Source organism: Cuculus canorus, chromosome 23, assembly GCF_017976375.1.
Source record: "Cuculus canorus isolate bCucCan1 chromosome 23, bCucCan1.pri, whole genome shotgun sequence".
Taxonomy (NCBI): Eukaryota; Metazoa; Chordata; class Aves; order Cuculiformes; family Cuculidae; genus Cuculus; species Cuculus canorus.
In genome coordinates, this window is record NC_071423.1 from 1,394,867 (window position 1) to 1,421,789 (window position 26,923).

General features: G+C 44.7%; 1 protein-coding gene across 7 annotated transcripts in view; it reads left to right on the forward strand.

Annotated features, from left to right (window-relative positions):
• FLI1 (Fli-1 proto-oncogene, ETS transcription factor) overlaps positions 1 to 26,923 on the forward strand; it is an 88,845-nt gene that overhangs the window by 11,407 nt on the left and 50,515 nt on the right. Inside the window, exon 1 of one of the 7 annotated variants that reach the window (XM_009568599.2) lies at positions 625 to 724. The exons of 5 other annotated variants lie outside the window; for them this stretch is intronic. Coding sequence is in view for 1 of the 2 variants with exons in the window: in XM_009568598.2 (XP_009566893.1) it covers positions 2,219 to 2,236 (18 nt within the window). In the remaining variant the exon portion in view is untranslated. Of the gene's footprint in view, positions 1 to 624; positions 725 to 1,999; positions 2,237 to 26,923 lie in introns of those variants that run through there. One more of the 7 variants, XM_009568598.2, reaches the window with a different exon arrangement.

Sequence of the window (26,923 nt, forward strand, 5' to 3'; positions counted from 1 at the left end):
TAGAGAGGAAATCAGTTGGGTTTTGAAAGGATGCGTTTCACTCTTCCCTTTAACCTCTTGCTTTGCTGCAGCCGTGTGGTAACTCTGAAAGGGGAGTGGAGAAGACAGTATTTGGGGGGGGGGGGGGGGGGTTAATGTGCAGGGAAAAAGAAAGAGTAATGAGGGAAACGAAGGGTTAACCGTGATTTCTTTTAATTGAACTCCAGTTCTTGTGGCCCTAGGCAAGGGGGGACCTGACCCCGCTAGCAGCATCCAGATGTGCTGCTCTCCGGGGACCCCGGCGCAGACCCCGGGATTGCGGAGCAGACACGGGGGGAGGACGGGGCAGGGGGAGAGGGGAGGCACCCCCTCACCTCCCGAGCCCAAAACAGACAGGTCTGGTCACGTTCAGCCCCGCGTCTGCATTCGAACTACAAAATTGTAGCGGAATTGATGAGGCTGATTTCAGAGGAGGGGGGAGGGCGAGAAGGAGGGGCGAGGGGGATCTGCAAAGCTCTCCTGCCGGCTCCGCTCTTGGAGAAATAAAGTATTGATAAGGCGTCTCTCCCGCAGCCGAGTAGAAACACTAGTGGCATTATTGCATTTCCCTTTTGAAAGGGGCGGGTGCAGGAAAAACTTTGGATATCATTTTTTATTCCCCCCCATCCCCATCTCCCCTCCCCGTGGTTGGACTAAAGACGGGGAGGGAAAACAAAAAGACTGGACACAACTGGCACTGGACAAGGTAATCCTCTCCGCCGAGAGATCTGACGTGCAGGAGTGTCCTCCTGCCTTGACACTTTCTTTTCCTGGCTTCCCGTTCCTTTTTATCCCACCTTCTGCTCTCTCCTCGGGCTGCAGCCGTTTGCAGAAGAGGGGAATAAAGGACGCCCAAAGTGTTGCATGATGCGTTCTGCTTTTCGCCTCTTATTTCTGCAAGGGAGGGGGGGAAGCGGGGGAGCTGGACAGGCGGGTATTGTCTCTTTTCCTCGGCTCCTTTGGAGGATTCCAGCTTTTCTCGGGGAAAAAAAAAAAAAGGAACGCGCGTTCCTTTTCTGACCACCGCTCCCGTTTGAATGAGAGAGAGAATGGGACATCAGGGGCTCGCCAGGTCTAAAATGAGATTGCAGTGCTGGTGGCTGGGGTTTTGCAATGCCCACTCTGCATCCGGGAACGGAAAATTCAGCCCACCTGACAATTATTGTAAATTTTTGTCATTTTTAGCTTATAAAGTGGGTTCCCCCCCCCCTCCTGTTTAACAACTTAGAGAGAAACTTGCCCTGTGTGAAGGTGCTCCCAGCCCCGCAAATGGAACGGCTGGACTTCCATCCATCTCAGCATCCTTGATCCAGGTTATCCCAGCCCTCGGCGTGACTGGGAGGGAAGGGGTGAAGGTGGAATAGAGCCTCCACTCTCCTGCAGCCCCGTTTCCAGCGTGTGTTTAATTTCTGGAGTCATTTGCTCTTCATTACGGCACTTACCGCTCGATTCTGGCAGGAGCTGGACCCTCATCTCACGCTCCTTGCGGGGAGCCGTGAAGAAAAGGGGCTGAAATGTGTGTTAAATACTTTTTAATGGCCAGACTTCTTATTTTCTCTCTCTGCCTGCCGCGACCGAATTCTATTGACGGTTTTCTCCCCTTAATTTTTTTTTGCCTGTGACTGGAAAACGCATTAATAAAAAAATCTGTGGGAAGAGACGGAAATTCAGTGAGTCAGGCGAAAGCTGCTCCAGCCAAAAGGGAAAAAAATAGCAAAAATCCATGTTAAAGTAAACTGTGGGATGAGCCACGGCTCGGGCTGATCCGGGCTGGGGTGCGAGGCGAGGTCCACGACAAGAGCTGACAGACGGAGCTATTGTTCTGGCCCTTCTTATCTAAATGGAGCAAATATCCTGTATGTAATATATATATATATTTTCATCGAGAAGGCAGGACCAGCGGAGAGACGAAAGTTTCCTCCTCGAGTGACTTCACTTCCCAAAATTAGCAGAAAAAAACGTTTCATCCGGTTAACTGTCTCTTTTTCGCTCTGCTGCAACAACCAAAGTTAAAAAAAGAGAGAGACAGAGAGAGAGGGAGGGAGGGAGAGGAGAGGGGATCCCGAGAGGAGAGCAAAACCACTGGAAAGGAGAAAAGCGAAAAGAGAGAGAAGGATAAAAAAACTTCGGGAGGTTTCGGTTGCAGCTAAACCGGGTCAATGTGTGGAATATTGCTGGCACCGGCTGGAAGTTATTCTAGATGGACGGCACTATTAAGGTAAGGGGGTAGGAGGGGATGGGGATGGGGGTCTCCTCCTGCCGGGGGATGCGGGGATGGGGTACCCCTCCTGCCGGTCCCCCCTCGCCCATCCCGGGGGCAGTGGGGCTGCTTGTTCCCTCCGGGACCCCCCAGATGTTTGCCCCCCGCTTTTCGGTGTCAGCCGGCTCTGGTTTCCAACCCTCGCTGGGGCTTTTGGTGGTCGCTTGTGGGGTCCCTCCAGTAGTTTTATATTTTTTGGGGGGGGGAGAAGAGAGCGATTTGGAGGGCGGTTTGGAGGAGAAACATCACCCCTGCCTGGGGCGAGGCAGGGGGAAGGGGAAGCAAAGTGTGTGGCAAAAAAACCACGAACACAACCAACCTCTGGTGGCCTTGAGCAACCCAGGACGCTGCTGGGACTTGGAGAGTGGTTCCCCCTCCTTTCCCCCCATCCAACCGGCCAGCCTTTCAGCCTCTGCAAATATAAGCCAAGCCTTTCCCAAGCCCCTTGAGGTGGCTCAAGCTGTTTCTCAGAGCCTGGGCAGCGGAGGGTTGGCTTTCTTGCTTTGGGGGACCCTTGCGCAGTTCTTACGGGCTCTTCTTGAGGGAGCCCTGTAATACAGAAGCAGCTCCACAGAGGAGCCTTGAAGCGAGGAGAGAGACGCTGTGGGTGTGTTTGAGTTGGAGGATTTCGAAAGATGCCTATCGCCTGGGTGGGGTGTTGATCTCTTCTTAAAAGTCTTTTTTTTCTTCTTTTTTTTTTTTTTTTTTGGTTTGTTTTTGATTTTTTTTTTTTTTTTTGCTGACCTGGGGAGAAAGAAGCTGCAAACTGGCAGGAACTGAAACTTTCTCCCTTAGATTGCAGCTTGTAACAAGTGCACTCTTTGGAAGGGTCTTGAAAGAAGGAGGAGGGAAGGAGGTTGCCAGTCAGAGAAAACGGAAAGAGGAAAGAAAGAGGGAACGCTAGGGTGAATGTCAGAAAGGAGGAGAGAAAGCAGGAGCGTTGAAAGCACAACATTTAGGAGGTATGGCAGGAATAAGACACGTTTCCTCCACCACCTCCTCAGATCTGTAGCAAAAGTAACCTGGGTCTCATTCTGGATACTTGTAGTGTACCACAACCACCTTTGATTTGTGGAGCCCTAAATACTGTGCAGTGAAAGTGCAGAAATCTCCCATCTGTGCATGTTCTGCAGTGCACACGTAGACTTGCTGTCCTGCCCAAGTCCCGAGCCCCCCTGTCCGGCCTGAGAAAGGTGCAGAAGCATCGCCATGACCCATGGAGCTCATGGTGCTCCCGGGGAGCTCTTCCTCTCCCCAGTCACCCTGTGGTGCAAAGTGTTCTTGCTAACCCCAACTCCGTCCTCTGGGCTGGAGATGAGGAACTGCTCACAGCCAGGCCTACAGTCACGCTGGGGAGGCTGTGACGAAAGGAGGAACTCAGCTGCATCCCAGGTCACTGCCCGGGCTCTGGGATCTGCCTGATGACTGCTTTGCAGCTTTTTCTTCCATTGTCCTGCTACACTTGTAGTCCAGAAATCGTTAGACTGTGCGAGCTAAGAGAGACGGGATCCCAGTACACCAAACTCTCCTCTTGGGTTCATTTACTGAGCAACTCCAGGATTACCAGCAAGATGCTGCAGGTCCCCGTGTTCTCCTTGCCGCCTCCTGTAATTTACCCCTTTTCTGTACCATGCATTTAGATCTGTGCTCCTGTAGCACCCTCAGGATTACCTGGGATTTCTTGCAAATTCTCAAACCAGGGAGAAAAAGCATGGATACCCAGGAAATGTCCGAACCAGGCATCGAAGAGTTTGCTGCCGCTCACCACTAAAAGGAACGGGTTAGGTGACCTTCCCTAGCTTGTTGCAGGTGAAGGCAATGGGAAATGACGTGGCTTGAGATGCTTAAGTGTTCATAATAGTCTGAACTCTTTCTAGAACCCGTGTGTCAGGGTAGAAATTCTAAATGTCCTAAATTCTAGGCCATAGTACAGCAAAGTTCTCTGGTGTCCAGAGGAAAGCAATTTAAAAGCAATTATTCTTTCAGGCCTGCTCTCCTGTAGGTTACATGCATTGATTTATCTCAAAGCTGTGAGCTTGTAGAGAGAAATAATATGGCAGGATGATGCACATAAGTGGCGAGAGAGCAGACAAATACAGAAAAAGGCTCTGTCATGAGCCAGAACAAGAAGATGGTGAGGGACCTGCTGAAATCTTTGTACTGGCAGTGTTGAGAAGTGCTTTCCTCTCTAAACTCAGAAATGTACCTGTTGTGTAGAAGACCCATGCAATGCAGCACAGAATTGGGAGAGGGCTGTGCATTCCAGGTGATTGTCTTCTGGAGCAATTCAAACAGTACAAGCCACTGTTTCTTTCAAGCCTATGCAAAACTATTCCACAAACTAATTGTTTTAATTGAGCCAAAGACTTCTATCTGCCTAGCTGGCAGATGCAGAAGGAGTCTGAGTTCAGTCTATTATAAAAATCTCTTCCTTTACCCTGCAATCTTTAATATTGGGCCTGCACTTTTAATCTTTTTATGTCATTCAGCAAGGCTGTTGGCAGCAGACTCTGATGGCTGGTTTTGCCTACATGGAATAATTTAACCGCAGACCTACCCAACGCAGGGTAACTTTGTGGTAAAATGGTAAATCCACTGCAGCCTTGTGCTGTCCTAAAGCTCACAACTGCCTACTCCTGGAGAAACAGAGCATGGTTGGTCATGATGAGCCTGGGCTAGGCTTGCATCCTTTGTGGACATTGTGTGCAAGAGTGTATTGAAGCTGTTGTCAGAGTTTTTTAACTCAAAGCTGGGGGAATGCCACGTGTATAAAGATGTCATGGGATCAGCTCAGGCCTGTAAGTTGTCTTACCCCATCACTGACTTACATCACATGCGAGATTACTGAGAGCTGCGTCTAGAATGCGTCTTTATTTCTTCATAAATATTGCTCGTGGGGAGAATTATCTCGAGGGATCAGTTACTGAGGCGGTCTGAGGCAATTTTTGCTGCAGTCTTCAAACAACCTGTTTAAGACCTGACGGGGGTAGGGGACCGGCTGGCTTGAAAAGTGACCTCTAGAGCAGAGCTCTGTGTTCTTTTATATAGAGAGAAGTGCAGCAAATCTTTATCTTTATTAGTTCATTTCCATATTCAGTTTGTATTCTGTGAACAGCACTTGCAGGAAATGATTGGGAGCCGGTGAAGCTCACGATGGCTCAAGTTTGCACTAATTTTAAGCAGTTGATAACATTTTTGTTGTATGCCTCCAGATACCTCAAATCACACCTTTTTGGGTTAACATCCAACTTTGACTTACTTGACATTGTGTTTAGGGGTTTGGTTTTTATTGCCTCGAGTTAGATTTAAGAAGGGTACATCTAATCTCAGCGAGATGCCCATGCGTGGACTTCTTCACAATAACAAATGGAGTGGTTTCAAGCTGGTTTAATTGTTTCAGTTCCACTTCACATGTGGGCAATAATTAAAGGCACTTGCCAAAGCCTGACTGCTAATAGAAAAAGCACATTTTGTGTAACTGCTGCCTTCATTCTGTGAAAACATGTTTATTCTTATGTTCTGGACGTAAAAGTGAGACCATCTGAAGGACATTTAACGAACGCTCTGCATTACTCAGTAGAGGACACCCATACTTGTCTCCTTCCACTAGAAGACAACTCAACTGTAGGTGTTGCTACAGCGAAGGGTGGGGTAGGGTTTCAATCGCAATCACCGTTTCTTGTCATTTGTGACCTGAAGTCATTCGCTCCCACCCTGAAACTTGGCCATCAAGGGCTCAAACTAAGAAATTTCCTTTTTGACCAAGTTTAAATGTCTGTTTTGCCATTTTTAAATTGCCCTGCCTTTGGCCCTTTAGAGATGGCCTTCTTGGCAAAAGGGCATCGACTTCTAGGGCAAGACTCTGAATCTCCAAGCTGCGAAAAACAAAATAATCACGAAGATGTTTGTTCACTGAAGGCTTTCCAAGTTGCTGTCCCTCCAAAGCAATTTGGAACAAACCCATCTGAAATTTCTGAGGCATAAATGATGCTATCCCCTGACAGCCTAGCCCCTATTCGGGTGACTTTTATGTTGCATAACAGCTTTCTAACACGTAACAGCAAAAAACCTGCTACAAATGCTTTGTAATTGGGATATTTTTACAATGCTACTTCATTTCCCCCCAGAAAAATCTGTGTGTGTGTGTGCCTTTTGCCATAGCATCAGCTTACAGTCGTGCCGCAGCACTGGGCGCTGTTGACTCGAGGCGTTCCATACCGATTCGTTTTTGCCTCCTAAGTAAAACACTGGGAAAGATATTTCAGAGCTGGTAGATTGAGCAGCTCTGCTGCTTTGTAGTACAATTTTTCCTGCTGTGGGCAGGAAGATTAGTCTGAAGTCAACCTAATACACAACAAACCAGCACCAACTACTTAGATTTTAGGCACTTGGGGTTTCACTCAGAGGCTTTAAAGAGGTGCTGAGAGGCTTGTATAGTTTCTGCCACTGTGGATTTTACCCTAACAGGATGTGGTCACTTTAAGTAGTACTGTGCATGTCTTGAGGACTTTATGCTTTTCTTTTAGTTATTTATTTTAATTTTGTGATACTCCTGCTGTAATATTTTTTGGGGGGAGGGGGTGCAGCTTCTGCCACCCCTTGCTGCATTTCTTCTAAAGAGAGTTTTACTGGAGTCATGGTGTGTAGGAGTGGAACCCCTCACTGGAGTATCATGAGAAAAGGGCAGAAATCAAGAGAAGCAAAGTGTAACGCTGCACGTCGCAGTGAGGTCTCAGATGACTTAAGGTGATAAGGTGAGATGTGCTGGGGGAAGGGCATTTGTAGCAATTTTTTGCAGGAAGTGCAATTTCTTTTCTTCAGGTCTCTCCTTCCTGGTCTTTTAGAAGGCTTTCCTCTTGATTTTGGCTCATATCTCAGAGGGATCAGGCCTAGAACTTACAAATGTACAACTCACGATACGGAGTATCTTCCATTCTTTTTCTCCCTGTAAAACATCAGTGTATGAAATTCTTTTACAGCAGCCCATAAGTTGCTTTGAAAAAATGATAGTTCTCATTCTGCTTGAGTTTATTTGACCTTAAAGAAAGACCTGATGCCCCATCTCAATGCAAACATGCACAAGCAGGAAAATTAGAGGAACCAAGGGAACGTTAACTTCAGGTTGTCAGATATTTGTCGGTTTGCTGAACATCTAATGCTGCAGAAGCTTGGTGTTATTAGTAGAACGTGCGTGAATGTGTGCATGGCTCACCTAGAAAAAGCTTCTGTATTGCAATAAGCTTAGCTCTGCATCTTGCTTTGAAGCCAGCTTTCCCCTCAAATGTAAAATTCTCATTAGATCTTCCTGAACTGAACAACAGATCTACTTCCAGCGTCTGTGCCTTTCATGTGCTCTCATGCACACGTTGAACATGAAATCATGCTGTGTACGTAGCACTGGTGTGTGAAGAGAGCTGCCTGCAATGCACTTTTCTGTTGTACCCAGCCCTGTCACACTTCATGGGTGACACTGAGAATGCTTTCTGGGTGAACAAGTGTTTTCTTACAAGGCTGTGAGTAAGTATTTATAGCTGGTTTTGAAAATGCAAACTAAAATATCATCAGGCAAATGCGGTTTTTCGCCTCCTTCTGGAAATAATCTGCCTGATGGCAGACCCAGGTCTCTGCTTCAGCATCACAGATACCCAGACAGCCAGGGTGCCAGCCAAGCAACATCACCAACCCAAATGGTGCTGGTATAAACAGCCATGTATGGCACAGGACAACATAAAACCTACTCTACTGAGTTCCAGATATCAAAGCCTTCAAAATATTAATGCATCTACTGCTTATTTTCTTTCTTCCTCTCATTACCCAACCCACATAATTACTGATGTGTATCTACACAGCCAGTAACCCTGATCTAGAAACATGTCTTGTAGTAAAGCCACAAACGTTACCTCCCTCCTCCCCCACCTCCGCTACTGAAAACTTTTCCTTTAGCTGTAAGACAGAGAGCTAAACAGAAGGGATATGTGTTACTGTTGAAGGCATCGTAGTATGTCCTGATAAACCTTCTGTTCTCTGGTGACAGACAGCACCAAAGGCAAAACTTTGGAATAATGACCTGACAGGGACCATTGCTATTTGACACTAGAGACACTTCCATGCCTCTAATTCTGTTTCTTTTCCATGTTTTGAAGCCAGAGCCCTAAAAATAGGTATGAAAGTGCATATTTATCTAACTAAGCAAGCAGCTTGATCTGTAGAGGTACCGTCAGTCTGTAACTCTCGTCAGCTTTTGAAGGTAACTGTTCCTCCTGGAACCCAGGGTCTTTTTGAGCTGCTTTACAAAGCGTTTTGATTCCATGTGTACACCTGTTGATTAGGATTTGCAAATCTGGCTAAGGTGCATTGAATATACAACTCTCCCTGGAGACAGGGGGGAGAAGTGAGGCTGAATCCTATAGGTGTTTTGCAAAATCTTTGTCAATTCTTCTCTTCAGCATTGATATGAAGCAGTAAAGAAGATGACCTCGACTCTTTGCGTGTATCAAAGTGTTCTTTCTTTACCTGATTTTTCCTAAAATGCAGTCAGAAACACAGCTCCCGTAGTGGATGCCATGGATAGAGCTAAATTTATTGGGTTATTTGCATCTACCTTGTTCGTGTTCTTCCAGCACAGACTAACACAGAGCTCAACTGACCACGGGGCTGTAAAGGAATAAGAAACAATTGAAAACAATTATATCCCCCTTCCTAGCCTGACAAAGCCACACACCCAGGAATGGAACTTTCATGCACTGGCCAATACTTGTCAATCATGCAGAGGGGGTGAAAATAACCTAACGGGCAGGAGAGACTTTAATTACTCATTTGGCGATTTCTCACTCAGCAAAAACCTGCCCTTCTTAACTAATGCTGGTTTTGATCTGAGGTGAGGAGGTAAATCAGCTAGAATACAGTTTTTTAAGTTGGTCGATGAGTAGAAAAAAAGAAACTGGAGTAAGGTATGGTGGGGTCAGTGGAAGGTGTGGTGAGTTTGGCAAAGAGAATTCTGTACCATGAGAAACTTCTTACTCAAATGTTATTTTATGGCAGCTTTCTTTTGCTAGAGAAGATAAGGAGAAGATTAGGAGAGGTTAAAATACCCTTTTAACAGCTAAAAGCAGAATTTGGTTCTCTGCTTTCTTCTGAATAGCTTTTCTTGTTGTTTCAAGCTTGATTGACTTATAACTGCATCTGAACCAACCTCACATCAGTGCCTTTTTATCAGCCAAAATGAGACTTCCTGTGCTCCACAGTCTGGTTTCCTGATGTGTTTCCTTTTTCCTTTTAACAGAACAAAGGAAACTGTAACTCCTCCACTGCTTCTGTTCCAAATCTCCTTGGGACCTCATATAATGTTGGCATCCAACATTTGCCTTTCATTTTTTGCTGCCCAGCCTCTGAGTCAGGCTGCTTAGAGAGACAGTGCCCTCTTCGTACCTAACGGAGTTCTGCATCACGAGCTGCAGAGGGGCAAGGGCTGTGGTGGTGGTGAAATGAAGCCACTTCCAGAGCAGCGGGCAGCTACCGTGCTCTTGTCTATCAAAGTAGAGCAGAAAAGGAAAACCTTGGCTGAAGACTCCACACATTGCTAGAGATACAGGATTTTTGATGTTCTGCTGACACAAATAATCAGGTGTTGAGATCTCATTGAGTTGCACAGGCTTGTATGTGTGAATTTATTTGGTATTTGAACTTGGGGCTGGAACTTTGTGTCCTGAAATATGTTGGCTGCTGGTCGAATTGCTCCTCAGAACGGTTACACACACAGAGCACAAGTGGTGCTGCCCTTGTACGTACCGGGACTGGCAGCTCTGTACATTTTAACAGAAATGATTCTCTTAAACCATCACACTGAATGGCAGCTTCTCTCTTAAAATCCTAGAATGGCTTGGGTTGGAAGGGACCTTAAAGATCATCCAGTTCCTCTTCTTGCAAGTGTTTTTCCTTTAGCTGTTGTGCGGCTGCACTTCTATTTCAGTCCTGTCAGTCACATTAGGATGGATAGGAAAGATCCAATGCAAAATCCAAATGATGCCATGCAATACGGAGCCCATCCCTTGGGAAAGTGCCCTTTTCCCCCAGCTGATAAGTGCACTGGTTTGCTGAGGGGCACCATCCCTTCGTAATCACCACATGTCAGAGCCGATAGTTTTGTTTTATAAGAATCATGAGTCCTTGTTCACTTGAATGACAAGAATCACTTGTCTTGTTGTTCAGATAGAGGACCGTGACCTCAGATCAGGGCTAAGGAGCTGCGTATAAAAGTGCTTCTGAACACAACTAAAAGCAATTACGAAGTATGGAGTTATACGTTAGCTCAGAATGAAGTACAAACATGGGGCTAATTCTGGGAAATACACACTGGATGTCTGCAAATTCACACTGAAATCAGTGCAATTCATCCATGCATCCATTTATCCAAACCGCCAGAGCTCAGCAGGCTTAGAAAGGAGAGGGGAAACTGGAAGCTGCGCTACCTATTGACTGTCTGCGTGGAAGCAAAGTGTATTTGCAAGCTCAGCCCCTCCAGAATAGGTAGCATTTATCCAAGGTTCATTTATCCAAATGATCAAAACTCAGGAATGGCAGAATACGCAACAGGAGAACAGATTTGGGACTTGGCCTATTTACTATATATGCCTTAACGTCTATAAATATGGGTAAACTTGAAAGGGTGGCCACAGACAGGCAGTTGCTAAAGCAGATTGAAGCAGCAGAGGGTTACTGAGCATATCAGCTAATGAGAGGCTGAGTTCCTAGGGAGAGTTTCTTGCTCACCTGAGCCTGAGGGAGGAGCAGGAACTCTGTTACTTTAAGCAAGGAAAAGAACTGGCAGCATTGTCCTCAGACAGAATTGCCTTTCTTTAGGTCCTAGTGTACTGATTTTAGATTTTCTCATGTAATAACAAAATCTTATGCCTTTACATTGGGAAAAAAGTGATTTTATTTTTTATCAAATAACTCCGGATTACCTAGGGAAAGATATTAGAAAATTATATCCCTTCTGTATAATCCAGGGGAAAGTCAAGTAAGTTTCACCTTTTTTGCTGCGTTCTGTTTATGGAATATTTTCTCTACAGTATAATTCAATTCTCATTAAAAAATCTGTTGATTTAATCCCTATTAAATTCTGAGGATTTGTCCACAAGGGTTATGTTGCCTTTAGAACTGACTCCTGATTAGAACGAGAAGTCGTGTCTGATGTGATTAGTTCCTTGTATTATCATGGTTGTCCTTGGAGGCTCCCACCAAGATAAATCATAGCTCGTGGATGCAGTAAGAGCCCATAATCTAAGTAGGCAAAGGTAAAAATCCAGGAGGTGAAATGCGGGAAGCAACAGGCCACTCCACAGGTCACCATCAGAGATGGAGAGAAGTTCACAAGTCCATAGCATTAGAATTGCTCCAGGATTTGTAGCAGAGGGTGGACCTTCAACACCCTTACATGGTTCTAACACTGATACATGACGAGGTATGATTGCAGGTTGATCTTCACTTCTAAATCAATCCCAAAAGACTGACAGCTGGTTTGAGTAGCAATGACCATCTCTGTGTGTATCTTTGAGGCATTCTGAGAATCCAAACTACAGCCTGAGCAACTTAGGGTCCTTCAGACCATTTGCTGCAACAAGGATAATTGTTCTGATGTTGACACTCCCAAACAGAAACTGCTCACAAAGTTCATGTGACACGTCTGGCGACATCCTTCCTTTACTAGATTTAATATGCACATGTGAGCCTTTCCGCAGCACAAACGGTTATATTTTGGTGATACTTCTAAGAGCCATAAACTAATGCTTCTGACTTCTTCAGAACAAACCAGGCTTTAGGATAAGCACTTGCTGAGGCAATTTGTTCAGCAAGAACTCTCAGTACCAATTATTACCTAAGTTGTCTGTAACAGCTCCACTGTGATGAGAGAAAGAATGATCTTATGTTGTGTGAGGAACTGATGCACAGAGAAAATCAATGTGTCTTATCAGGATCTGGGCTGGTTTTAATTGCACGCTTTTCTTCTGAATCCCGTTTTCTACCAGACAAGCGTGCGTGCAAATGTTGTGTGCTACATTTTATCCAAGTGACAGTGAATTCCCTTGTGACACCGGGGTTGTAATTGGAATGTGAGACATCTGCAGTAAGCTGAAGGGAAACTGCTGCCATTGTGGTGGCATCTGGCCCAAACTCCAGCTCCTTGCTGTCCTGCTGCGGCTCGAGCGGCTGTGCAGAATCTCACAGTGTTGTTTTTGTGCTGCACTCTGCCTTCTGCAACGCGCAAAGTGGGAGAAGGAGCACAGACAGATCCAGACTGAAAAGTGTTAACCTCTTCTGTGCAGAAATTCTGCAGAGGAAGACATGGAACAGGGCTTTGCTACGGTATTGTCCTTTTCTTCTGAAAAACATCTCTGTCTTCCACTTGACAGTGGTTTTGGGCCCTTGGAGTTACGAGCAGTGTTGTAGGGAAGACTGTGTGAAATACTTACCCAATATGCATCACCACAATACTCTTCTTTGGCAGGCAGAAGGCCTGTCCACGTTTACCCTGTGCCCCAACAGACTCAGGCCTGGGACAAGTTGATATCGAAGTTGACACTGGTGCCTGTCCATTTGCTCATTTTTGAAGGGTGTCTGAAACCCAACGCTACAGTTACAGGAATCCTTTACACTTCCAGAGTAGTGGACGAAGCTTTTAAGAAATGGGTACAGTTCATCCCCTTAAGAAAGAGAAAGTCATGCACTGAGGTTCAAGCTGGCTTGAGATGAATCCTCTGGATTTTCACTGCTGTATCTGAGCAGACGTGTTCTCATTCTCACAGAACATGGTCATTAATGGATGGAACAAGTTTGCAGTTAGTTCCCTGCTCTTCATTTTTGGTATTCTCATATATCATCTCTGCTTCAGGAAGGATGTCATTATGGTCGATCGTTAGTGTTATGAATTATTTGTGCTACAGTAGTGCCTAGAGACTAGAGCAGTCTCTGTTGTGCTAAGCACTGCATGTAACAAGAGATTCTTCTAAATTCCTTAAGAATGAAGAACAGTAAAGGCACTTAATTTGAACTCCAGAGTGGAAGCAATTCTTGAACTCCACTCTCTGCTGTCAGACATGGCCATGCTCTATCATTCCTTTCCCAAACTCATCAAGGTTTCTGTAAAGGTTGGATGGATTTTCTTTCCACCACCGCTGCTCCCCATTGAAAAGGACTCTAACTTCTTCATTCTGAGGTTTTAATACTTTCTTCTGGTTTTGGACTGACATTTGATCATGAATGGTTTATACCCTTCTCAAGCCAACACTACCAGCTCAAACACCTCTTTCCCTTTCCTGGAGTTGTGCTCCAGTGTGTTTACAGACCACTGCCATAACTCTCTACATTTGTTTTGCTGGGAGAAACAAAAATCTTCTAATCCCTTTCATACCTCCTGTCTCATGGCTACTCCTTAGCCCTTAGCCTCACCTTTTTAAATTCATCTTTCCATTTAAATTCATCTTTTCCATCCATGAGTCCTTGGAGTGGCACAACTGTTCCTAATGCATTAATACATGCTGGAAGAGCCCTCTCTGATGCAATTCTGGGATTCCAATGCTTTATTTCTTATTTTATTTTATTTTATTTTTACTTCTGGTGTCTCAGAATAACGTGCAAGCCATTAATTCAACCCAGTCTTTGTCCTCAGCAGCGCCCAGCCTGGTTCAGTTCTGTTCTGCTGTGGGTTTCTTGTATGGGCTCAGGCATTTCACTTCATCTCTCCATGTCTCAGTTTCTCACCTGCAGAAGTAAGCAAACGCTTCCTTTCCTCTTTGCCTTGTTTTGTTGATTTGGAGTAGATGCTCTTACAAGGTGGGACTGGCTCTGTTTCTATCCATCATCGGCAGCTACAGTGATCTCGGTGCAGGGATGTCCTGCGATGCAATGGAAGGAATAGAAACAAGAATAGGCTTCTTGTCATTTTGTTCTTTATCAACAACTTTCCACCGCGTCCCTGAGCTACGGGTAGAACTTGCAGTCTTTTGGGTCATGCACCTACTCGTAACACGGGTTTGAGCATTGCAGCTGTGGCAGGTAGGTATGTTTTCTCTTGGATCAAAGACCTTTTTGAGCAGTCCAGAAGGAGCAAGCAGAGTGTGAAGTCCAATAGACTTTCCAGATTTTTACAGCCAGTTCCCAGGACTGCCTGGTGAAGGTGTCCAGCAGAGTACGTGCACAGGCCTGCGACGCTGCTCTGTTGATTCTTGCGCAGAGCACATGCACAGAGCTACAATTTCACCTAGGCCTAAATCCCAGATGGTTTCTTACATAAGCCAAACTTTTATGTGTTTTAAAAACCATCCGCCAGGACACAGTCAGGATTCCACTCCGATTGCCTATTTCTTTCGTGCTTTTGCAGCTCTGGGATTGGTCGTTTCAAAACCAGCAGCTGCAGGTTTCCAAAAATAAAAAAGAATTAATTAACTACCCTAACCCTAAACCGCAGAAACCCTGTCCGGTGAGCAGCTCTTTTCTCTGTGCCAGCCTCAAGGAGATGAGCTGCTGTGCCACGCAAGGGCGTTTGGAAATGTGTGATGTGGAAGGTGTATGCACATCAGCGGGGAGGTGAAACATGGATATAGCAGGGTCGTGTAGCACAGGAGCAGAAAGAGAGGCTGTGAAATAAATCCCTCTGAGTCCTGACAGACCGTTGTCCCAAATTCTGCTCAGGTATTTTTTTACCCAGGTCTTGCCCATGACATGAGTGATTCCAGCTGTTTCCCAGTTCCGAGGGCGTGGCTCTGCAGGAACAGCCCTCCCTTGGTGAGATGAACTCCCACCGTGGAAGATGCATCCTCTTTTCACAACCTCTCCTGCCACACAGCAACCACCTCTGGTTCCCTGACATTCACATCACTGTCTTGAAGGTGCATCATCCTAAGCCCTCCTCTCTTGCACTTACATGTACGCACAAATACAAAAGTGCTTTCAGACCCTTTTCTCTCCCTCTGTGAATTTCAATCTTTAATAATAAATAGAAATGATTGTGTTTTTTTAACAGAGATCATCAGGCCTGAGTTAGTTTTAATCCAGACAGCAAGCTAAAAAACTGTGAGGAATAGAACTGTTACGTGTATCTGCAAATAAGCTTTGTCCTTGAAGCAGTATTTAATCCAGATGGTGTCAGCACAGGCAGTTTTTATTGATACAAGGCTCAATGAATGTGCAATGTATTAAGTAAACAAAGTGCTTCTGAGTATCATCAGGTACAGTCGATAAAAAGATAATGGTTCTTCTGTTACTCGATATCAGTTGCAGGTTAAACTGGTGGAGTTAAGCAGAGTAGATAGTTGAAAAATGGGCCTATCTCAGTCAATGCTAATTTTTTATATATATAAATATGCACCTTTTACACCTTTGCTATTCCATTGGTTCCATCAAAACTGAATTGGATTCAAACCAGTGCCAAGGAGGTGAGCAGGGCAAAACTATTATCACTGTTGATTTCTGTAGCATTGTACACATAAAATGCTTCAAAAGTAATTTTGTAGGACGAGTGCTTGGCTTTGGTCTTTCGTCCCAGTCGGTTACTGAACCCAGAACTGCAGTGATATTCATGCAGCTGGAAACCTGCTTCTGTGCAGGATGTTTCACCTGGAACTGAAAAAATGTTGAGGTGTTCAGTTCCCACACCCTGGGGGAACCCTACGAGGGAGCTTTGACTGGTAGTTTTGCTGTACCAACTACATTAGGAGAAAACAAAGCTGGTTTGTGCTTAAAACATGAGGTTATGATCCAGGAATCTTGAGTTCCATGCCTGGCTCTGCCTGTGATTTTCTGTATGAGGACAGGAAGCCACTGAACAGGCAGGGTGGACCATTCCCTGTCTTTCTATCTTACCTACCCAGACCTTGAGCTCTTTGGAATAGGAGCCATCCTCCAGAGTTTATTCGCTAGCACTGGGGCAACTTGACGTTTACTCATCCTGAGTCAGGCTGGAGCATTCACCAGGAATTACATCCTAGCCAGGCACTTGGTTATTCACTCTTTGTTCTGACTAACTTAATGCGTTATACAGATCAGGACACTTCTAGAAGAGAAGTGTTTTCAGAAACCTGAAATTATCTGTAACAACAACAAGAGGAACATCTTCAGAAACCTGAAATTATCTGTAACAAAGTTTTGTTAGCATCTAAGATCATAATTAGTCATCTATTATTTAGTAAAAAGATAAAGAGGAAAGATTGCTCATCTGGTGTCTACTCTGCTCCGCAGATAACGATCTGCTCACATGTCCCTTCCTCTAGGTGTTTTGAAGAAAGCTGTTCAGTAAACAGTGCAGAAGTGAGTGGAGTCTCCTTTGGCTTTATTCCTCTTTCTTACACAGAGACCCTGAGCAAATCATTAGAGCTTTCTGAACCTTGATTTTCCTGACTGTAAAATAATGATGGGTGGTTCTCTTCTGAGGTAAGGCTGAAAGCTGGCAAATCTTCACAGTGAGCTTTGTAAGCCCTGGAGGAAAACGCTGTAGGTGCTTAAAAAGTCGATAGAAAATCCTCTCTGAAATAAAGTTCAAAGCAGCTGGATGCAGGAGATGGGGATTTTGCAACTAGGAAAGGAAAGACACTATTTATAGGACCTAAAATGTTCAAGTCCCTTATGAAACACAGAAAAAACAGTCTCTGCCCTGAAGCCTGTATAACCTAGAATGATTGCATTAACAGAAATCTCCTGCACACTTTCAGTATTGAGCTTGTCCACTCCAGCCCCTCAGCGTGAGCAGGAGGAGTGGTGGCTGCACCCCACCACTGTGTTTCCAGAAGTCTGCAAGAGAGCTGTGACTGTCATCTACTTGGTATGACACGCTCTCATGGGCACTTTTTCCTTTCCAGCCCTGAAAATCAAAGAGAAAAGGTCACGTTGGCTGTGGATTGCTTTTACTTAGCAGAAAGGTATATAGCGTGCATGTCAAGCACAAAAAATCCTTGCTCTGATCTGATTAAAAGACTCTGAGGAGTAGCAGGAGAGCGCAGACACACCTTGGGGCTCTCTCTCACTTTGCTCTGGCTGCTTGCTGACCAACTTGCTCTCTCAGCGCTGTTATTGTTTGATTTGGGCTTGCTGAGACAGGTGCAAATTTGCTTCTAGATCTTACTCGGATATGTGACAAGCAAATTTTCATTAGAGGCTGCAATAGCAAGAAGGACCTCTTGTCTTTCAATGCTCTATAGAAGTAGGAGCCTCTTCTGCACGCACCTGACGGTGGCTGCAAACAGCGACACAGTGCCGGGCTTGCTAAGGACAAGTGCTTTCCAGCTGGGGGGCACGCTGGGAGGTTTGCACCATTTTGTCTTGGTAGTCATTTAGCAAGTGCCATTCTGCAAGCTGATTCTTAAAAAACAAAGAGCAGAGAAAATGCAGTTAGAATGAGTTTTGCCTTTTGAGCAAGCTCAGAGCCTTCCTCTTCTTCATGGAACTCTAGAGTGCGGTTGGGTGCGGGGGTGTTGCCAGAGTGGAAACCCTGATCGCAGATGCAAACGTTTCAGTCAGAAAAGCTGGTTATTTACTCATCTGATTAAAAAAGATGCACGAGGCAAATAAAAAGATCCACAGGGCAAATAAAAAGATGCACTAGGTGAGCCAGAGAGGGAAGCTGAGGCGTAGAAGGCTGGATGTCATTCACTGATCTCGTGGAGCAGAAGCGTTATAGCCTCTTTTAGACAAGGTCTTGCTTGGTCAAGGCACGCAGGACCTTGGTTAGTGCAGGGGATGAGAAACGTGCCATGGAGGCCAGATTTTCTGTCTCTACTTGCACCGTAGGGGAGTGAGGCAGGGTAGAATGGACCTGTAGAACCACTGCAGGCGTACACCTGCACACAAACAGCTGGAGCTGCACTTGCTCTAAACTCAGAATGAAGATAATGGAGAAAGCCTGGGTTTTGTGTCCTGTATTTTTAACTGGACAATGATATGGCACATTAGATGGACAGTGAAGAGTAGAGATCTGATATCGATAAATGCAGAGAAAGAGGCATGAATCTTGAGTAACACAGAAACAAGTGAGATGCCCCAGCAGAAAGTGAGAAGGAAGGTTCTGCACCACCCAAAGGCTAAGAGGGCAGTGCTGGTGTCAGGCCAAAAGGCATTTCCTCTTCGCAGGAAAGACCTAAGAAACCTGAGGAGCAATTCAGCTGCAGAGAGTTATCGGGCAGGGGGAAACAGCAAACAAGGGCAGCGCAGCTGTGAGCCGCCTCTGCATTAATGCTCTCGTGTCACCAAGCTGGGCTCATAATAAACACTGTATGACAGCAGTGTGTGTCAGGAGGCATTTGGTCTGGGGACCACATGGACAGAGGGGCTTTGAGAAACAGGAGTGTGCAAAGGAGAAGCGAGAAATGGGACAATGTGGGGCTGATGGGCTTCTGTAAAAGGACTGAAAGAGAAATGCTGATGACACAGCAGTGCTGTTGCCAGCTCTAGTGATACTTGGTTTTCATCTGGAAAGCCTGAATTGCATTCTAATTACATAAGAAAATCAGCATTTCTTTAATAAAAGTGAGTTTCTTAGATTTGCAGGTGACAGCTAGAAATTATCATGGAATCATAGAATCATAGAATCATAGAATCATAGAATAGTTAGGGTTGGAAGGGATCTTAAAGATCATCTAGTTCCAACCCCCATTGAAACCCCTAACCCCAAATTATGTCCCCAAAAGGTTAAATATAGAGTTATAAATATAATTAGGCTTTTAATGACAATGATGTTCAGTTAAAAGGCCTGTGGTGAATGTCTAGGTGGGCACCTGCAGCTGGCTGTGAACCCAAACAGTGTGCAGCATGATGCAGGGACACTTGTGCTGGGTCCACCTTGGGTGGTATGACTGGAATGGAATGGCATGAATGGAATCATGTGGCCGTAAACCAAAACCCATCATTGCCTGCTGTAAAAATGTCATCATCTGATCATTATCATCTTATAAAAGAAGAAAAAGCTCAAAAAAAAAACCCCTCCAAAGATGGCTTTAGAGATCTAACTTTAGGCTGGTAGCAATGAATTGGCAAGGAAGGGGACAGGTCAGATCTGTATATGCTGACAGGGTCCGGGTGCCAAGGATGCACAAGAATGGCTTTGAGGGCTACAGGGAGATCCATACAGGTTCATACCTTAGAGGAGGGCTGCCCAAATCAGAAAGAGCTGGGGGCTGGCTTGTGCTTTATCAGGTTACCTGATAAAAAATGTTAAAGCCAATATCTCCTGTGAGCAGCCCTGCCAGAAAAGAAGACACCAGCCGGAGAAAGGAGGGCATGGAAGTGATGTGACAGGTAGGTGATGGAGAGGAAGCAGTGTGTGAGCTCCTCATTTGAAAATTAAACCTGGCAAACCCCCAGGAAAGTCCATTCAAGGAGTGAATTCAGATAAGTCGCTTTGTGCCCCCAGCCTGTTCCATTTCTATTATTCCTTACATCACACAAACGATAAATGGAGAAGGGGGTTGAATCATGTTTATTAATTCAGAGTGACAATAGGACACCTGGAGCAGCACCTGTCGGAATATGATGCAAATTAGCCTAGGAAATCTAGTCTCGATCAGTGCAACCATAATGAAGCGCTAATAGAACTGATAATGATTTGAGCAGTATTCTTAGGAACAAGCTTTGCTAGGATATTGGCTCAATTGCATTAATTAATGTGGTACACACAGAAATGCAGCGTTGCTCCCATTCATAGGGATTTCCTGATGCTTTTCTGTTGCTGTTTGTTGTTTAAACAGACAAAACGAGGACTTATTATATTTGCAAACAATGGCGTCACGGAGATGCTGTGATTTACTGCAGAGATAGAGGGGATGATGTTTGAAAGCTTAAATTAAAGCAGGATTTCTTTCTGTTTTCTCAAAGGGAGGGTTAGCGTTTGCTAATAACTGGCACAGGCTGGAACTGCCTCAGCATCATATGATGGATTTTTCTGATTGCTTTTAATCAAGGCTTTTAGAGATCATGGGTTGCAAAAAGAGAAATGAACTGAACGTTCACGAGCCGTTCATGAGTTGAACAAACCTCAGGAGATGTTACTCAGATAAGGAAAAACAGTTCTGACAATGAAGTAATAACAGGTTCTTTGCTTCCTGAGCCACACTAATTTTTATCATTATTATTTTAATGTCCCTTATTCGGTATCTCTCACCGAGATAAACCGGTCTGTATAGACAGATAATATGCTCACAAAGGTTTTGTGAGTGGGTGGAGCAGTTCTTACCCTACAGAGAGATTAAGTTGTTATGCTATCTACTTCATCTCCCATGAGTTTTTTTCCCTCTAACAAACTTTAGGCCAAATTTAGATGATGGGAATTAATTAGTTAAAGTCTCTTTAGTCCAAATCAACAGAAAGGTGGCAAGGCTGAGGCTGGGAATGTCTAGATATCATAGAATGGTTATGGATGGAAGGGACCTTAAAGATCACCCAGTTCCACCCCCCTGTGGTGGACAGGGACATGTCCCACTAGATCAGAATGCCCAAGGCCCATCCAACCTGGCCTTGAAAGATATCTTTGCATGGAAATTATTCCCTGTTGTTGAGTGCCTCCCCAGCAGAAAGGGATAAATGGGAAGATATTCACCACCCTATCTGAAAATAAAGAACATGGAAATGATTCTTCAAACAAAGAGTGGACTTCTCTGTCCTGAAGAGCGAGCCCTGGGTTCTGATTAAACGGGTTTGGTGTCATCAGTTTCTTTGTTAATAAGACCCAGAATGCACAGAAGCATTTTTGTCGCGGTGTAGCCTGGGCTGCATTTTTCAGAGAGTGGGGGTCTGGGTTGTTTTTCTCACTGTAGCCCTTCTCACTATGGATTTGTAAATCTGATGACACAATCAGGATTAGGCTGAGCACCCTGGTTACCAGGGTTGCTGTGTGCAGGGCTGGGGAGACCCATCCTGTCAGCTGCAGAGAAATCCTGCTGTACAGCAAAGCTTTAAAGAGCACAGAGAGGCAGAGGGGGACCGTGCAGAGAACACGCCGAGTGAAGTGCATGCAAATCTCCAGCTGACACGAGCTGTATCCTCTCCCATGAAAAACTTCATCATAATCTGTGCAGAACATCACTTCAGGATAAACACAATAATGCTATAAATACCCAGGCCATTTCCTGTTGTTCTTACTGCAGCTTGCACAGGGCTCGCGTCTGGGCGAGGGTGTGACTGCAATCCGCAGCGTAACACATACATTAACCTCCTTCGCCACCGCTCTCGCCAATTGTGTTGGGGGCTCGGGGAAAAGTGTGTTTTTCCTCCTAAATGAATGCATCATTTGTTAGTTAACCTGCGGTTTGTTCCACTGGGCCAAACATTCATCATTAATGAATCAAGCGATATTATTTTCTTCATGAATTTAGGGCAGCAAAACGATAGACTCTTGTGCCTCAATACAAGGAGTTATGGTCACACACATTTCTCTTCTCAGTTTATTTCAGTTTATGCACATTCTTACTTTTGAGTGTCATACTTCAAGGGAATTAAACACACCTTAAAATAGTGGAGATGAGCAAGAAAACAAACTCTTTCCTGAAGGTGTTATGCTTGAAATTTACTGAATTGTAGATCTTAAGTTGATTTGTTATTTTAGAGAAAGCAGAAGCAAAAGTTACCCTTACATCTGTTTGTTCATGACATAAATACAAGGAGAAGAAAGCAAACAAATTGCAGAGGGATCCTCCTGACTTCTAAAATACAAATTAAGTCTTTGGAGGCCTGGACTGGACATTGCTGTGAGTCTGTAATTTTTAACTCAGCAAATTCATTCAAAGGGATAATTATTCAGAAAAAGTGTTGGCAATTCGTTTTTTATTGCACAGAACAAACTAAAAGCCTGGATTATGAACACTTGCTGAATGGCTTAAACTTTCCATCTAAATTAAGCCAAAAACTTTAGGCCATATATAGCAATGACCATGGGCACCTCCAAAGGAGATCCTGTACTGCTTCAGCCTTAAAAATTTGCTCCTAAAATGAAATAGAAACCCAGATTTGGGTAAGCTTGGAGCTGTCTTTTAAGTACATGGTCAATTTTAATCAGTTAATCCCATCTTCGTTCAATAAAGTCAACTATAAATTGTTCCTTCAGTTTGTATAAGAAGAGGGTTAAAGAGACTTTAGCCAAGATAACATGAGATGGACAAACTGAAGAGAAACTGCCTCATTTGTGGAAGGACCCAGGATCCGGTACCTCATCCATTTACTGCTGTCCAGGAGAAAAGAAAAACCTGCTCAGAAGCAGTGTATTTTTGAAAAAGGATCATTGTAAAACACTTTTCTTGTGAATGTGAGCAAAGGAGGCAGAGCGGGTGTGTGCAATGGATACGTTTCATGTGAAAGGCAAGGAAGGAAATGGAAATAGCAGACAAGTACGGGAGGGAGAAGGGTCTGATGAATGAAACAGAGGCAGAATGCTCCGTTCCTCCTCCCACTTATTGAGACTTTACCTCCATGCAATTATTTATTGACTGAATTAGGGCAGAGAGTGGGATTCTCAGAAGATTTAAATGAAGGATAAAATGTATTTTGCTTGCCTGATTCACATTTAGGCCCCTGAAAATGTCACTAAAGGAAACACCTTGCTTACACGTGACACTATGGCTCAGCATCCCAGGCAGTGTTGTGAGAATCCAAACAACTGGGCTCTCAGCCTGGTTTCTCTATGGTTGTGCTGTTTGACCTGCAGTGAATAACGTCTTTGTATCTCTCTTGAGTACATGTTAAAGAAAAGTTTTTCACAGCTGAGAAAAGTAGCACGAAATCTGTCCCTAAACATGACCTTTAGAGTGTGAGATAAAGCAAGGCAATATTTTGGCATGCTTAGCAACACCCACCTAACATTTTTCTTTGATGATACTGAAAAAATTGCTTCCCTGGTGATTAACCCTGTGGTCCTCTAGCATTCCTGAACATGTTACGTCTACTGTGACACGAAGAGCAGCAGGGGAGAGTAGAGCTGTAATGACATCAGTGCGAGATACTTACCAAGTATCTTGCCGTGTTCTCCAGAGGTCCTTTCCACCCTCAATGCCTGTGGCAGGGGAGCTGTGGGCCACACGCCAGACATGCCATTCTAGGAGGGCAAGGTAGACCATTTGGGCACCACGTCATGGGAAAGGACAACTAAAGAGGGAGCTGAAACCAGTGTCATTTATTGTTGAAACTGCTTCTCCTGCAGTTCATTGTTTTCATAAGGTCAGAGTCATGGGTTGGTCTGATGTGTAGCCCTTGGAAGCCAATCAGCTTCCCAACTAGGACCACCCAGCTGTCCTGTGAGAATAGAAGAGAGGGTGCTCTACGGTTTCTGCTTCTCCACACCTACATTTATCAGTATCGATGGCGCCATACTACATTAAGCCTTCGCATTACCAGCTCTTGTTGGGAGATGACTCATATTTCCAGGTAGACCAATCCATTCTTACAACTGCACGTAGCGGTTTGGCAACCTTAACATTTATTTTTACTCCCTCATGGACTGTACTGCTTGGTGCCTGCCAGACTTCCCATCTTGTAGCCTGTTGTGGTTTGTTAACAGGTACCTCTGCAGCAAAAGGTTTTTTTTCTGTCAGCTTTTTATGGTGTAGCCAAATAGATATGCCCACATCTTCAGTCAGAGAACATTGCACTCCAGCCTCTGGGTTTTCTGCCAGTTATCTCTTCATCCTCAGCCAGAAGGAGTGAGTCTGGGGATAGAGTTGGATGTGTACAGCTTCAAGGAACAAGAAAATATCTCGAAGTGCTGCTGTAATGCCACCACCTCCGCTTCATAGGTTTCTTCTGAGAACTGGGATTGCTCTGTGTGTGGGTGCATGGCATGCTAACACAAATTCTTCCGGTGCTCTCTGGATTGTTCACACCTAGGACTCATGCAGTGTTTTGCATCCATTAATATCACAGTGCTTTACCCAAAGGTCGCTTTCACTATTACCTCTACCTTGGAGTAATAGCTCTAAGGTGCTTTGTCCCCAAGTCACCCCAGGTCCCCTCTAAACTGCATTGTGTGTGAGGAGCTTACTTTTCTTACTGTTCTTACCATTTCTTCTTTCTTACTGTTCATACCATAAACGCCATGTGAAGCAATGTTTCACATCTCTTTGTTATCCTCATTGAAGAGAAATTGTCTTAATCATCATCACAATCTTAAAGGAACGGAAAGGATGAATAACAAAGTGGGGCTGCTGAATTACTGAGGGCTGGCCAGCAAACAACTTGCTCTTAAAAGAATGCTGATGAAGAAAGTCGCTGCTAGATCTGTCATGAGGAAAGTCTTCCCACACTTCTTCCCTTAGATAGGCTTGGAACTAGATGATTTTTGAGGTCTCTTCCAATCCTAACTATTCAATGATTCTATGTTCATATGGCACCTTTCCAAACCAGTAAGAACCTGTCCCTTATGAGGACCACTGTTGTGCCTGGACTTCTTGAGGAGATGAAGACTGGGAGGAGGATGCAGCTCAGGCTCAAGAGAGCTGATTAGCCCAGTCTGTGTCAGGTACCCCAGAAGGGGCTGCAGTTTTTATTTGGTCCTTATTTGTGTTGTTTGGAGACCTCCACTTCCCTTCAGGATAGGAATTTTAGGAGTTTTAGTCACCGTGACATCAAAATGCCAATCTTAAAGATGCTGAAGTACCTGCAAATGGAATCAGCTAGAGTTAAGAATCACACAGATTTTCTTAAAATACATCTGAACATCCAATTACTTCTTTAGATGTCTGCATAAAGTCTTAAGAACATCACTAAAAGGTTACAGGCGACAACTGCTCGGCTACGGACATTTTGCCAGGACAGATAATTCATACAGAGTGTGTTTGAGTCAGAGTCATTCACGCATTCATTTTAACTGTAAAAGAACACACACAGCTACACGGAAGACTCGATCACACATCACCCCCAAGACAAAGGCAAAACTTCTTCTGGCTTTGCTGGCATAAAAGGCTTAATTGGCCCTGCCTCCAAAATCTGTAGTGGAATTCACTCTGTGTTCATATCAGGGATGATATGAAAATACAAATACAAGAAGATTCATGTTAGATATGGTCTGGGCTTTCTCATCTTAGGGTCTTTCCATCTGAAAGAGGCACATTTATCAAAACTTCACCTATTCACTGGGATTTGAGTGTTTTCTCATTTGCTGAAAGCCGTACTTTGTGTTTTCTCAAGTTTTTGAAGTTTTGTTTTGAATCCCCTCTTTATTTAGAGGCATAAACCCAGTGGGGTATTTTAAGAAAATCAATCAGCTAAAAACTGCAACAAGCCATTCAGAATATCTGAAACAAAAGATTTCATTTAATTAAGATAGACTTCTGTGTGTAATCATTGTGACTATCTGTCTAACGTCAGGATGGGAAAACTTCTCCAAGACTCCATGATTTCCTCAGGATTGAAAACTCGTACCTCACCACATTCTAGGTTTGTCTGTCTCCCGCCCTGTGGCCTTGGCACTCGTTCTTGCCCCTCATTTTGTATGGAGAACTTCCTCTTGAGTTGAACAAACAGTCTGGCTGCCTAGGTGGTAAATGAGGCCGCATCTCCCAAATATAACCGGTACTGAAACCACAGGATCCTCTTTTCTGTGCTTCCTGTACACTTCCTGCTCACTTGAACGCTGAGGAAATGAGGTGTGTTGAGGTGTGAACATTATTAGTGTATTTGTTTGCATTGTGAAGGCACTAAGAGGGCAGAGACAGAGACCACAATTAAATGTGCGCCAGCGTGCCACTGTGCTGGACTCAGAAAAAAAGAAAAAACACCCTAACAGTCCATTCCCAAAGGCATTTATAAGCAAACTGTTAAGCAAGCAGGGATATATTCCCTGCTCTGCCCTGTCCATCTGGGTGTAGGCGCAGGCACTGCCTGAAACTCTTAGCCAGGGCAAAGCACAATGTTGACATTGGCTTGGGACTCTGCCAATGTGTGCCGCAATTCCTTTTCTTTTTTTAAGCCCTCGATTTCACTAACAGATCAGAAATGGATCTTTGAGGGGTGGGTGGCTGCCTGCTGTTTTTTCTCCTGCAAAGCTCCCATTTTCTTCAGAAAGAACTGAGCAAAGACAAGAGCAGAATCCAGCTTTGAGCCAGCTGAGGGCAGTGGTAAAACAAAAGCCCACCGACTGGCGCGGCTGAGGCCACAGAGATGGCACCCAAATTCCTTGGGCCAGGAATAACTCCTTCTCTTGAGCTGCCTGAAAAATTCTAGCCAAGCTGATACCCATTTTTTTTAAGGGTTTTAACAGCGAACTTGCGCAGGTTCTCACTTCTGCACAGCCTCTCTGTAGGGTGGCTGTCTGGTTAGCGCAGTCAGGATTAGGAGGGGGGCTATTTTATTAGCCGGTAAAGCTGATTGATTTATTAGAGCAGAAATCTCTTGCTAACTCCAACACAGGTTATTCTCCAAATGCAAACTCTATTTCATTTCACACACACAAAGTAGCCCAAGCGCCTGTGTCATGAATAGGCCCCTTTGTTACCCTGCGAATCGACAAGACAGACTGTTTAGTTCATGTCTGTACATTAGCAAAGGAGGACGGGGTCTGTGAGACAGATGTGGCCTTTAATTGCATGGAAATATTAGAAGATCGTTAAGCCATTTCTGACAGGGTTTTCCTCTGACTGAGGGAGTAGAGCGTTGTTTCAGGGAAGGCGCAAGGAGCAG